The sequence below is a fragment of the Chrysemys picta genome, chromosome 1 (assembly GCF_011386835.1).
Source record: "Chrysemys picta bellii isolate R12L10 chromosome 1, ASM1138683v2, whole genome shotgun sequence".
Lineage (NCBI taxonomy): Eukaryota > Metazoa > Chordata > Testudines > Emydidae > Chrysemys > Chrysemys picta.
The window spans coordinates 220,579,183-220,593,970 of record NC_088791.1 but is presented as its reverse complement, the minus strand read 5'-3'; the positions used below and the strand labels follow the sequence as shown (position 1 = coordinate 220,593,970).

The following is a 14,788-nucleotide window of genomic DNA, read 5'->3' as shown; positions in this document are numbered from 1 at the left end:
TGTCCAGTCATGATCATTTTTAATGCATTTATAAATAAAAAGTCTTTTACCATCCCCCACCCCCAATCTTCAAAGCATTTTTCAAACATTAACAAATCAATCTTTAGAACATCTTTATGTTGTTTTGCATTGTTCCCATTTTACTGACGGGAAAGCTGAATTACTGAGATTAAGACCAAAATTTTCCATGAGGTCCATTTTCCTTACAACCCAGGGCATAAGGTTGCCACCTGTTCGGTTTCCACCCAGACAGTCTGGGTTTCAGCTTGTGTGTTCAGGTGCCATTTGACAAGCCCTGATGTCCGTTGTTTTCGATCTGTGGAAAAGGTTGCAATCCTAAGTGGAAGGAAGGAGGCAGGGCAGCAACAGCAGCTGCCGCCTCCAGGGCCAGACTGCTTGTGCGGCTCGTGGCTCTGAGCAGCCCGCAAGTGGCGGGCAAAGCGGCCTCAGCTATGCTGGTGCAGACCCTGCAAGTGATGGAGGGGAGGGGGCTTGGGAACAGGCAGAGCAGGGGCGGGGCTTCGGGGGGACAGGCAGGGCAAGGAGTGGGGCGTGAGGGGTCCAGTTACCAGCCATTAGAACGGTGGCACCCTAGGCGTGATTCTTCCTTGTAGAGTCAAATTTACACTTGTGAAAAGTGAATGCAAATAGGGTGTCAAATGCTACCACCAGTGAAAGAAGAATTCTGACTTGGTGGTATTTTACTCCCACTTTGCACAGGTGCAAATGACTGCACAAGGTGTAAGGCAGGGGAGAATCAGGTCTACAAGGTGCCATTTGTGCTCCTCAACTCAAGAGGCTAAAGTGACAGAACATGGTATTATCTGAGAAATATTACGAAGGCATGTGATTAAGGACTGCAGCGTAATACGTAAGTGCAAGGGGTCAGAATTAGTGTTGCCCATGTAATCTCAACATTGGTATTTTCTCACATCTGAGTCCTTAACTGTGAAGCTTCCACAATCTGGTTTTTGGAATGTCCCAGATTCTTTTACAAACAAAAAAGATGGAACAACAAGAATTATTGTAATAAAAGACTTCAAAATTCCACTGAATTGCCTGTGTGTGGAGTTAGTTGGCTAAACATGATGCAACAGCCTGTCCCATGAAAGCTGGGAGATTTGTAGGAGGGAGCCTCTTTCTTGCACACCTTGTAAGTCTGCAGATGAGAGCTCCCCTCCTCGAAACCCGAGATGCATCACTCCTGCAGGGCATCACGTGTGGAGCTCCCTCCTGCAAAACCAATGAGGAGTCAGATCAACCCCTCCCATAAAAACCTGAGAGAGAAATTAAGGGTGATGAAATCTTCTCCCCGATTTCCCCACATTATTTCATCTGGAGATGGGGGGGAACAGAGAAGAAGGTAGGATTGGTCCCCCTTGGAACAGGTCATGAAACCTGCCTTTAAACTCCACAGATCCACTGTAACTTCACTTTAACTGTCCCCGGGCAGCCTACCCTCTCACTCCCAGGCATTTCAGATCTATTTCCCCTGGGACTACTTCTACTGTACAGAAGATCCCTTTAACAGAGGGGGCTCCACAAAAAGATATACATCCCAAGAGTGTATTCCCTGGCAAGCTCTTCAGGAGCAGAGAAGTGTGAGGGGGTGTACCTTCCACCCCAGCCCCAAAATAGCTGCTGATGTTGCCAGGGCAGCAGAGTCCCCCATTCATATGGGAAGAGAGAGATCTGTACATGGATCTGGAAGGGAAGATGCCCTTCCCTCAAAAAGCACAGCAGCCTTCCTCACCCACTTTGCACCTTACCAGATAGGCCGTGAGTGGGCCAACGGTTCCGGTGAAACCCTCATCTGCACCCATATGCGCTTTTCACAACATAACTAAGTTAAAGCTGCACCAGGGCAAGGTGCAGCCTTCCCTAACAAACAGAGAGAGCAAGAGAAGGTTTATCACCCCTGGGCATTGAATAAAGCGTTATATAGCTGGGGCAGGATGTAAAAACAAATAATTTTTATCACAGAGTTTTTATGAGAAGATAAAAGTTTATTCTGTCAACCAAGAGAGATCCTAACAAAAACACTATTCCTGACATTTTGTAGTCAATCGCTAACATACATACCATGACAAAATTAAAGTACACCAAAGGCAGGATTACATTTCACAACCCCAACTTATTTTTTTCCCTGTGTACAAGCTTGTTAGTTCAATTACATCAGTAATGAGTCCTGGGGTCTGGAAGCTTTTAATTTTAAGGAGTTCAATCTTCCCGCTTCATGTTATGTTCAGTTAGAATAAAAAAAGAAGTACTTTTGATGCTGTAACACCAAGTGATAAGAACAAGGACATTCAAAGTTAAATCTGAAATTTGCTCTAGTCTACCAGTATATAGCATAGGGCAGAGAGATTAATGTGGTTTATTATATGCCACACATGCTACAACAGCTAGACCGTACAGGCAAGTACAGGACATAGCTAGAGCAAATTAAACGGTTGGAACTTCAGCCTCAGCCTTCTCTACCGCAAAAACGGGTCACCCATTGTTTATGACAGTTAAGTCACTAATACGTTTCTTTGGAACCACTTATAATGTAGCATGGAAATACTGCATATTACACAGAGAGGCCATTTAATCGTCATTATCTTTACACAACTCTTTCTACAGAAAAATGTCTGAAGTCTGTATTACTTTGACTGGGTGAAAACTTGTTTTGGTGAAAACTAAGTATACAATAGTGACACATAGCTGCTTTTCAGAAGGATTTTCATGATTACATATCCAGAGTACTCACGTTTCAACATTAAGGGCTCAATTCTGCCTCCTTTATTCATAGTGAGTATTGCTTACTCAGTGAGTTCACAAATCAATGGAATTATTAGTTGAGTAAGACACTACTCAGTGTGAGTGAAGGGTGACAGAACTGGAACCTAATCCTCTCTGTTGGTTTAATTTTTCTTTTTTTTTATGTATCAAATCAATTAGACATTTTTGCTACCATGCCAAACAGTTGTATAATAAAAATGGCCAAAATTTCTTTTTTAATGTTTTCATATAAGTTTGCTTCTGGATTGAAATTCTGCCTGCCAAGTTTCAGACTGGAATAAAAAATTCCTGCCTTATTATAAAGCTTTCAAAGAGCATTCAAATGGCTGTGCTACAGTAATTTAGTATTTTGTACCTTGGCCAATTGACTGCAGGATCCCCAAATCAAGGATGAGGGTTCAGAATTCACAACACTTCAAGCTGTACTGTGTTAAAATGGATCTCAAGGCTACGACATTAAAAATAATAAATAAGTGGATCATTTGTAGAGATTTTTGTGTTGCTGAACAGTCTTCCCAGCTCACTAAGTGCAAACAAATGCTACTGCATTTCCTGCAAGCATGGTCCAGGCAGACCAACATTAAATTAGTGAAATATATATTTTAAAAGAAGTAAAATTTCACTACAGTACAAATCAATAATTTAGCACTTCCCTGTGGAGATGCTATAGGTTCTGAAAACTCTGGTAGACAGATTAAAAAGAAGAGGAGGAGTGTGTTTGGCAGGAGGGGAAAGGAGAACAAGTGACGACCCTGATTCATTCATTGAGCTATGTAGCCTGATTGGGCACCCACAGCTGCAGCGCTGGACTGCTAGTACAGAAGATGATACAGCTCACAGTTTCAGGGGGATAACAGGCCAATACTTGGGCTGCTTTTTATCACAGTTCCTATCAAAGGCAAGTTGCATGGCAGTCTCCATGGCTTGGATTTTGGCCGCACCCACACCATAGAGTTTCTTCATTTCAGCCATACGTCTCTCCCCGGGTCTTTCTGCAGGGGGTTGTACCGAACGTCGTGTTGTTAGGTGCAGGTCATGATCAGCTTCGACATACATGTCCTGGTGCTCGGCTTCAAGCTGCTGCTGCTTCCCTAGGCAAAAAAGAACCTCAGGAGACTTAATATTTGATTAGGGTACCACCCAGTCATGCTTTAGCTCTGCTGAAATCTCATCAGTTTGTTATTTTGTAAGTGAATACAGAGTCAAATGCACGCGGGGCCCACAGTTAGACCTGAAGCACACAGTCATTCAAAGTGTGGCTTATTGTTATATTCCCAAAGCAAATTTCACGTTACAATACATGCTGCGTGATGTAAGAACACCACCGACTCGCATAACTAAAAATTAAAAAGAGAACAAAGTAGTCTGACTTGAATCTTGAAGTTGTTGAGAATCTTGCATTTATAAAAAACAAAACTGAATCGGCTTTGTCTCATCTCTCCCTTACACATTCACCATCCCGTCAAGGTGGAAGACCCAACTCTGGAAGTAATTACTTTGCAGCTGTGATGAGATGATACACAAAACAGCGTAACTTTAGTTGAACCATAGCCAATTGTATCCAGTTACATTTTCTACATGAAAAGAAGGAACAAGCCAGTATGTCATGCAAGTGCCAGCCATCAAATGTATTGCGGGAAATACAGCTGTCAGTGCCATGTTTACACTCTTGCACCAAGTTCATTCCTTACTTGAGTTTTACAAGCACACACAGACAATATTCTCATTATTTTCTGTTTTAAAAACCCAGCAGCATATCAAAGTATTAAAGTAAACAGTTCTATTTGTCCTTGGAAATAAATTAAAACTCATCTGGAAGTAATATCTGGATGATTCCCCATCCCCAGCTCAGCTCCATGCAGTCAACTATAGGCTAATTGAAATTCACTCCGGCAAGAAGATTAATTAAGTTGTTAAAACAACAGGTCCAACATTGTGGGACAACTCCTAGAAGATATACTCTGCTAGGTGCTGAACATTTCCAACAACCATTGCAAACAACAGCAGACAGGGGCGCTGGAACAATTTGTATAGTGCGGGTGCCGAGAGCCATTGAACCAAACTGTAAACCCTGTATATAATGGAAACCACTTCAAGCCAGGGGGTGCTGCAGTACCCCCAGCATCACTAGTTCCAACACCTATGATGAGAGATGAGTACTCAACATCTTCCACAACAGGGGTCCTAGTTAATAACTTATTTTGGTTTACTTATTATGGGAAGAAAAGACAAGAAATGTGTTTTTGTTCTGGTACACCTCTACCCCGATATAACGCGGTCGCGGGGAGCCAAAAATCCTTACCGCGTTATAGGTGAAACGCCGTTATATCGGGGTAGGGGCGGCAGGGCTCCAGTGGTGATTCAAAGAGCCTGGGGCTCCGGCTGCTGCGGGGAGCCCCAGGCCCTTTAAATCGCTGGCGGAGCCCCGCTGCCGCAGCCCCGGGGTAGGGGCAGCAGGGCTCCGGTGGTGATTTAAAGGGCCCAGGGCTCCCTGTAGCAGCCGGAGCCCTGGACCCTTTAAAGCGCTGCTGGAGCCCCGCTGCTACTGCGCTATATGCGAACCCGTGTTATATCGGGTCGTGTTATAGCGGGGTAGAGGTGTATTTAAAACAACAAAAGTGCTTACAGGTCAAAATGTATTAAACACACACAAGACTCAGTCTGTGGAGTTAAGGAGAATGCATTTTTATCAACACTAACCCTGAGATTTATTTCTAATGAAACAGAACATCTGCAAACCCGAAACCAAAGTTAAAGTATCTTGATATATCTGTCTTGGAACATCTGCAGTTTATTTTTATGCTGGAAAGTAGTGTGTAGAGCAGCCAACTGACAGTCTGTCAGCCTCACTAAACACATCATTCCTCATACACAGAAAATAGATATTTTAAACAGCATAATATGAAACTTCAACTCTGGCGTCTGTTTCTTTGCTGGAGAGACAGAAAGCTTTGCCTTGCCATTTTAAAGGTTACTGTATTTGTCCATATTTCTGTGGCAGAAGTAGAGGGGGAGTTTGCGGGACTATGAGCACACCCGTTCTATCTAGATGCTCCCCTTACTATTATTTTGTTTTAAAAGGCATGTCTCCAAAGGGAAGAACATTCTTCTGCCAATACCCCTGAGGAAACACATAGATGAGGGTCCATATGGAAACGTATAAGGCAGGGGTCAGCAACCTTCGGCACGCAGCCCATCAGGATAGCGGGCAGCAAGACATTTTGTTTATGTTGTGTCAAGTATCAGGAGGTAGCCGTGTTAGTCTGTATCCACAAAAACAACAAGGAGTCTGGTGGCAGATTTATTTGGGCAAAAGCTTTCGTGGGTAAAAAACCTCACTTCTTCAGAAAGCTTCTGCCTAAATAAATCTATTAGTCTTTAAGGTGCCACTGGACTCCTGGTTGTTTTTGTTTACACTGACTGTCCACAGGCTGCAGCCCACGCCGCTTCCCGCAACTTCCATTGGCCGGGAATGGCTAACAGCGGCCACTGGGAGCTGCGGGGGGTCATGCCTCCGGACGGTCAACATAAACAAAATGTCTTGCAGCCACCAGCAGATTACTCTGATGGGCTGCGTGTCGAAGGTTGCCGACCCCTGCTATAAGGAATAATCTTTGATCCTAATCCCAAAATAAATCAGTGCACTGCTACAGTATATGTTTTATTTTGTATTTATAAATGTATTTCCCTTGATTTTTGAACCTAGGTTTACCAACCTATTTATCATCCCATAGCTCTGGTGAAGAGATTCCCAAAATCACTACATCATATAGTCTCAGATATTTAAAGCCCAGAGCTAATGCTGTTTAATACTCTGCAGAAGGAGGTCGGACTCAGAGGACATGCAAAGGGACACACAGCTTTTCACTTCTACGACACTTGTTCAACTTCAGCCCAAGCCACTAGTGCTAAAAGGTATTACTAGCAGAGGTGTTTTGGGGCTTATGTGAAGTGTGTTTGTGGTCTGAAACCAGTTATTTGTGGTCACAAAAGCTACCATCATAATGGGCACTAATTACTACAGTTGTTGGAAATCTTGGGAAAAAGGCCAAGGAAGGAATGGCTATATAAACTGAAGCATCTATAGCAGTAGTCTCTCCAGCAGAGTGGGGAAGTTTGACTTGCATTGCTCAGACTGCACTTACTCTGTGGAAAAATGGCAGACTTTGGTCTCAATGGGTATCAATCTGGCTCTTTTCACAGGGACAAAAATAAAAAGAACCTGTGCAAGAAATGTGCAATTATCCTTGGATCAAAAGATTTGAAAATAAATAACTAGCAATGTACTGAATTTAAGAAAATGTTATAAACTTCAAACTGTTATAATGTATATAGGTCAAAGCAAAGAATCCAGCGCTCATCTGAAGCAAACACCAAAGTTAATCTATACATAAACTAGCAGGACTCACTAGGAAAGTTATCCTCAACCTAGAGTACTAGAATCCCCTTGCACTCTCAAATCAGAGCCTCATGGCAAAGGAACTGGAGCAAGGAATACCTTTGAAAAAATTATTTACATAATTCTGAGTGGACCCTCTTTCCACTCCCCATAGACTAAAATAAATATATCAAAGCTTCCTTTTAAAGCATTCAATTACTGGCAAGATTTTACTTTCTAATACAATTGTGGAACAATATTTTGCAAATGTTATAAGCCAGGCAGGCAACCACCTGTGGTGTCATCTGGTTACGCTACAAAGAATAAACACTGCTGACATTTTTATAATTGCAGTTTCCTCCCCCACCCCTAAAGTTACTTTTGTCTTAAAACCCATCTCTAGAATCAGTATATCACTACTGAATAAATTTCTGCTGTGAGATGATCCTCATTTGGAAAAAAACCAAACAAACCTGTCAGACCATTTTCCAGACATAGTGAAGAGGAGATTCCTTTCCAACTTCCAGAGTCCCAAATACACTTATTTAACTCACTTTCATCTGTATTGGGACACTGCCAAGGTTTTCAGGCCTTCATTAATGTTCCACTAAAGCTTGATTTTGATTAGGAACAGAGAGTGGAAAAATAATAATAAAAAACCCCTATAATGATAAGTCACCCTGGTAATCAGGCGCCAAAGCAATCCCTTTTTGCCTACACTGCCCGCTATAAATAATCATCTTTAATTTGGTAATGCATTAGATGAGACAAAATCTGCACAAATAAAGACAACTGCAATTCTACTGACTGTCACTGACAGGATCAGAATAAGCTGCTGTTAGTTCAATAAGGATTAAGCCCTCCCCCGGCCTGCAACTGTGGCTCCATGTGGACACAACAACCCTCCATGTGCTGGCCCTCCTCAAGACTTAAGCCATTTTCCCCAGAGGCCCTTAGTAGCCCAGATGACTCTATTTATTCTCATTTTAAAAGAACAAATACTTTCTGTAATTTTGATCCATTTTGCCCCTCATTATTTGTAATATCTTCTAAGAACCCTGAAGACTAATCACAGAAGTTTACACTTTTTCCTCTTTTTAAAAAAAATATACATTTTTATTTGGAGAAAGGTCTGTAAGCAGAGACTTGTATCTACTGAGCCTATGCAAAATGACAACTCTTCTTATAAAGACTTCTCCATAACTCTTTGGGTGGAAATGTTTTGCACTCTGCCATGTTTCTGGGTTGTGGCCCATTCAAATGATATTCTGGCAACAGACCACGGTCCTGCTCTTCAGAAGTGGCAAACGGCTCTTCCTTTACTGTCTTCCAGTTTCCATCTTAGATAACAGATTAGAGGATGGATAGCTCAGTGGTTTGAGCATTGGCCTGCTAAACCCAGGGTTGTGAGTTCAATCCTTGAGGGGGCCATTTAGGGATCTGGGGCAAAATCAGTACTTGGTCCTGCTAGTGAAGGCAGGGGGCTGGACTCGATGACCTTTCAAAGTCCCTTCCAGTTCTAGGAGATGGGATATCTCCATTAATTTATTTTTTTTATTTCTTTACAAAAACATTTCACTTTCCTCAGTGTTTTTCTTTTGTGATGTCTGACCAGTATTCCTGTTCAGTGTATTTGTCTGTTTATTACAAAGATAAATAATAGTCTCATTTCTGAGCTTCCCGATCCACTTCTAAATATAACCTGGACATGAGCAGCATGTCACAAATCTATCTGAAGAATTTAGGCATTCACCTTTTCCACTGAGGTTTTTAGTTCCTAGTTCTGTCTCTGAAGGCTGTGTTAGAAGCAGTCCTCTGGTGTGCTAATCTTCTACCCATATGCTGCTCCTCAGTTTGAGAGGCTGATTCTTCCACAGGTTTTGCTAGGGAGCTGTAAAACTACAGCAATTGTTCCATGTGAACTTTCCTGAGCTGGCAGAAACAGGCTATTTTATCATAAAAAATATTAATCACTAACACCAGCTAAACCTTTGGGTACAATTAATAAATACATTTGTATAAAAACCACAAAACAAACTTTAAAAACTGAGGGTTCTGTAACTGGGATCTCCAAGGTATTTAGCTTTAGCTCTTTAGAAATCCCAAGGAGCTTAGGAGTTCCACACAAGGCTGAAGCCCTCTAGCTCTGCTCCTGCAACAATGCAGAACTTTGCAGAATGGCACATCAGTCAGTGGGAGCCTGGGTGATGCAACCAATTTTTGGGTAAACCCAAATTCAAACAAATTGGGATTATGCAAAAATACAGTCTTATTTACGGGATATGGTTTCTTTGACACAGGTGAGCACAAAACAACGAAAAGTCCTGCACACATGTACTAAATGAGAAAATATGATGCAGCGTGAGCAAGCCAGTTCTAGCTGTGAATTACCTTAGGTAGGCAGCATCCATGCTTAAAATTGCCATTAAATTTAGGGTTACCATATTTCCACAATCAAAAAAGAGGACACTGGGGGGGGGGAGCCCTGCTCTAGCCCCACCCCGCCCCCATCCACTCCCTCCCACTTCCCACCCCCTGACTGCCCCCCTCAGAACCCCCAACCCCCACCGCTCCTTGTCCCCTGACTGCTCCCTCCTGGGACCCCACCCCCTATCTAAGCCTCCCTACTTCTTGTCCCCTGACTGCCCCCTCCTGAGAACCCCCCACCCTAATTGCCCCCCTAGGACCCTACCTGTCCCCTGACTGCCCCGACCCTTATCCACACCCCCACCCCATATTCACACCCCCGCCCCCAGACAGACCCCTGGGACTTCCATGCCCTATCCAACTGCTCCCCGCCCCCTGACAGGACCCCCAGAACCTGACCCATCCAACCCTCTCTGCTACCTGCCTGCCTCGACCCCTCTCCACATCCCTGCCCCACTGACAGCCCCCATAGAACTCCCCCCATCCAACCCCCCCTCCCTGTCCCCTGACCAGGGCCGGCTTTAGCAAGAGCCCAGGAATCGGGCTGCGCTCCGGCCGGGGTCACGGGGCTTGGGGCCGGGCTGGAGGTGCTCGGCTGGGGCCAGGCCGGCACGCTCGGCCGGAACCGGGGCCGCCGCCCCGGGTCCCGAGCCGAGCCGGGCCGGAGCCGCTGGGGTCGGAGCCGGGGGTGCTCGGCCTGCGCCGCTCGGCCTGAACCGGGGCCGGTGCCCCTGGGGCCAGGGCTGGAGCCGCTGGGGCCAGGGCCGGGCCGGCGCACTTGGCCGGAATCGGGGCCGGTGCCCAAGCCGAGCCAGGCCGGAGACGCTGGGGCCGGCCGGGGCTAGAGCCGCTTGGCCAGGGCCGGACTGGGCTGCGCCGCGTCTCCCCGGAGCCCTCCTCCTCGCGTCCCCCCTGCCCCAGCTTACCTGCTGCTGCCCACCTGCCCCTGCTTGTTTTCAGACTTCCCGCGAACATCTGATTTGTGGGAAGCAGGGGAGGGGAGGAGCAGGGGGGCGGAGCGTTCAGGGGAGGGGAGGAGGGGTGGACAGCGTGCTAAGGCTGCAGGGGATGGGGGGAGCTGGGAAAGGGTTTTGGCTGCCGAGCGGCACTTGGCCCCCGCTTTTCGCTCTATAAATAGCCGACCGGGGGGAAATCCCGGACATTTTTAGATTTTTAGAAATCCCGCCCGGATGGCTATTTAAAGAACGAAAAACCGGACATGTCTGGGGAAATCCGGACGTATGGTAGCCCTAATTAAATTCAAACTGGCTTCTGCTTGCAGAATGACAATATTAGGGCTACAACTGAAAACTTAATGAACCCTTCCGCCACTGAAACATGATCTCCGAAGGAGATCACATCACTCCTCAAACAGAAGGATTAGGACTTGTCTACACAGGGAAATTGACTGGCATAGCTATAGCAGAGTAACTATGATGCTATAGCTCTGCTGGTATAACTCCCATGTGTGGACACTATTCTGGAATAAAAATTACTTTATTCTCGGAATAATTCCCCATGTAGGCAAGCGCTCAGTCACTGCCATGGCAGCCAACCACAAACTGGAACTAACAAAAAGATTATAAATCCAGGCACCTTCATGCAGAATAGTTCTAAGTCACCTTCATCCCTACTAGCCATCAGAATAAATATCCAACATTTTACCATGAGCTCGACTTAAATCTATGAACAACACAACTCTTAAGAAAAAACAGTTTCACTGTGGATTTCAACACAAGAAATAGGAGCAGATGTATTTCATTGTCAGTCTTGCTGTCATCTGAAATCTCACTGGAGAAACAAGTAGGAAAGAGTCCAAAGAGTGCACTCCTCAGAACGGACATGGTTGTAATAGGCAATCTGTTCCAGCAGACACAAAACAGATTTCCCGAATCAAATGTATTCAATTCAGCTCATTTCCTTTTGTTATAACAGACACTTTCTCAGCTTTTCTAGAGCTTTAGGAGAGGGAAACTGACAATTGTAGAAATAAGATGAAATCGCTACCAAGACACTGAGTGAATGTAAATTTAAAAATTTAAATATATAATAGTTAGAAACAAGGAACTGAAGTCAGAACTCTTGGGTTCCATTTCCAGAGTAGTTATAATGTTGGCAAGTTACTTATCCGCTCTGTGCCTCCGTCTATTGATCTATAAAATTAGTAGAATGTTTTCCTACTTCACAGGGAATTTTGGAATGATTAATGGTTACAAATTATTTTGAAATCTTTGGATTAAATGACTTGTTGAAGTGCAGAGTAAGAGGAGATTAAAAAAATGATTTTCTCTTTTTACAAATACCATTAGCAAGTAAGGACTCAGTTCTGATTTCACATACCTGCCCAAGGATCCAAGATCACAAATGACTCAAGATTTATTGTTTAGATTGTTATCAAACGTTCACACTAGCAACACTTTACATTTCTGCTGTCCAGGATCCGCAACTAAACTGCCGGTCAGCTGGTTTATGTTTCCCCCTATTACCTTCCAGCGTTAACCCTTCTTAAAGAATCTCATTACTCCCAACTATCACATGAACTCAAACAAGCATTACTACATATGGAAATCATCTTGGCTGGCAGTACTTTGAGTGAAAGTCTGGTCTAGAAATTACAGACAGCTCTGACAGAATCCATGATCACATCTCTCTGCCACTCATGGACCAGTCCACACTGCATACATAATGGACTAAAGCATCCAGAGTCACTGAGGCATAGCACATTTTACAATGTTAAGTGACCAGAACCAGGTCACATTATGCTGCACTATTCACCCAGTAAGACACACACGCTATTGGAAGGGATAGCCAGAGTCTGTACGCTTCAGTCACGTGACAGAATTACAAAGGCAATGGGCTACTGGCCATTACTTTGAAATTAGCGCAGGATCAGGCTCTGGCAGCTGCTTCTAGTAAGGATCAAGTCTACAGCAATACGATTAGATTCAGACCAGCTGATTGTGCACTCCTTCCCCTCCCCCAAAAACAATTCCAATCTGTCGCTGATGGCAACAATGCTGACAACAGACAAAGACACCAGTGCTACGGTAAACAGAGAGATTACTTAAATCTATATATAAACTATACCTACATATATGCCCACACAACTTTACACACAACAGGAGAGAGAATGTACTTTATTATACGCTCCATTACAAAAACAACTTGTATCAGCCTCCTAAAGAAATTCAGAATGCCCAGATCCAAAGGTGTTTTATTTTTAAATCTGTTTTGCCATTGTCAAAGATCACCATCTATGTTCTGAGTAGAGTTGTGAACAGAGATTAAGTAGGTATGCTATGAAATAAATGTTTCATACCTGTACAGAACACCACAGACAACTGAATAGTACTGAAATGTGAATTGTGAGTATAATCCAAAACAGTATTTTGCCTGCATTACTTTCTAAAAATTTAATTCTCACAATAGCATATTAAATTGTTGAGCTATATTTCCCAACTGCAGCTAGTTTTATTGTATGTTATATGAATGCAAATAAAATAATAAACAACGGGGAAATGGTTACTCTTTGCTTCAGCAAAAACTCTCTTTTTCAAGTGTTTTCGGATAACATTTTGTAGCGGTCATGTTAACTTTTTTTTTTTTTTTAAAGAAACATTGAGGAACTATGCACTGACCTTTCAGTTAACTAGCAGTGATCCAAGAAACTGTTACTGCAGACACACAGAATAAAATAAATTACACTGGTCAGGATTAAGCTGGCCTCAGCAAGTTAAAAAAACAAACAAACAAAAAACCCCCAAAAGTCCAAACCTCTAAGCAACCAGGGCAAGTTTCCTAACCTGGCTTGTCCGTCATTTCATAAGGAGCCTCTTGAGAGAGGGGTCCATCACACTTTCCAGAGTGGCTCAGTTGATCAGAACTTTGGTAGCAAGGGATTTGGGATTTTCCCTCAGACTTTCTTCTCAATGTTCTTCCTATTTCCCTCTGCTGTTATATTATGCTAGCTGACCACCCAGCAACTTCACTTGTAATTGGTCAACAAGTTTGGCACTCTCAACTACTATAAAACTGCAGGAGAAATCTCCTGCATGCCAGGAAGCAAAAGTCCAGACCAGAGCATAAACTAAAACATGGTCTCCTAGTGCTGATACTGTCTTTCACCTAACAGGGCATCTTAGTAAATGAAACTAAGATTTACAATGTCTACTAAACGAAGGCCACTTCCCGCCCTTGTAATTCTGTACTGAAAGCAAAATTATCAGCTCACTCAATCCATGTGTATCTCAGCTGAGCAATGAGAGGGCAGAGAAGCAGCATATTCCTTGATGAAGAGGCAGGGTGACAAGATTGAGCACCATGCAGTCGAGAGCCCCTGGGGAGGAGGAAAAATTATTGAAGACACCTTATGGAATCTTTCATTAAAAAAAAAAAGAAAAGCTGAACTATTCCAGTCTCCACCCCCATGTCCCCATATACAATTCCAGCAATGCTCTTCTGGTACAGACTGTGGCTGACAGATGTATAAAATCAAAATGGATACCTTTCTGGCATACTTACTATAAATAGATCATGAATCAAAGGTATCAATACTGAGAAAAAAACCAACTGATAAGAATCGAGAACATTTATGGACTCCAGATGTGACTGGAGCTGCCTCCATCATCATCTGCTCTGATACCAGGCAATCATTCAGAACCTGCTTCTGGACCAAGAGCCTAACTACTGCCTGTTTAAAAAGGGCAGCTGGCATCCTGCCCAGTGTTAAATTATTAACAATTCCTGCCAAGTGTGAGCTCAGTACGAGCTCAGTACCACCCTGAACTGACTTCAAAGGGGCTACTCACATGATCACAAGAGAACTCACTAGGTCGGCTACTGAGCATTGTCCACACTGACGCTTAAATTGGCATAAGTTATGCCACTCAGGCGGGTGGCCGTAGTGTAGCCATCGCCTAAGTGACTTTCCCAAAGTCACCTTGGATGTGTGTTGCAGAGCACAGAATTGAACCCAGTCTTTCAAATCTGAGGCGAGCAGCACCCTAACCATCAGACCATCATTACTCTCTACCTTTCTCTTTCACCTTCTCTTTCGAACAGATTAGTAGGTGACAATTTTGGAAGGGGGTGGAGGCAGAAGCCCTTGACCTCTCAGCTCCATTTCCCCGGACTACCTCGAACAACAATGCATAAGAGCGTTGTTATCTGGATTGGGATGCTTTGCTAACATGTTCAGAG

General features: G+C 43.8%; 1 protein-coding gene across 9 annotated transcripts in view; it reads right to left on the bottom strand.

Annotated features, from left to right (window-relative positions):
• Positions 1–1,985: 1,985 nt before the first annotated feature.
• GEMIN8 (gem nuclear organelle associated protein 8) overlaps positions 1,986–14,788 on the bottom strand; it is a 39,947-nt gene continuing 27,144 nt past the window's right edge. For 6 of the 9 annotated variants that reach the window (XM_042840176.2, XM_065580582.1, XM_065580594.1 and 3 more), the window contains one exon: positions 1,986–3,875. In XM_042840176.2, coding sequence (XP_042696110.1) covers positions 3,619–3,875 — 257 coding nt within the window. In that variant the 3' untranslated portion in view covers positions 1,986–3,618. Of the gene's footprint in view, positions 3,876–13,227; positions 13,264–13,820; positions 13,926–14,788 lie in introns of all 9 variants that reach the window. The other 3 variants (XR_010597625.1, XM_005287817.4, XM_065580614.1) reach the window with 3 other exon arrangements.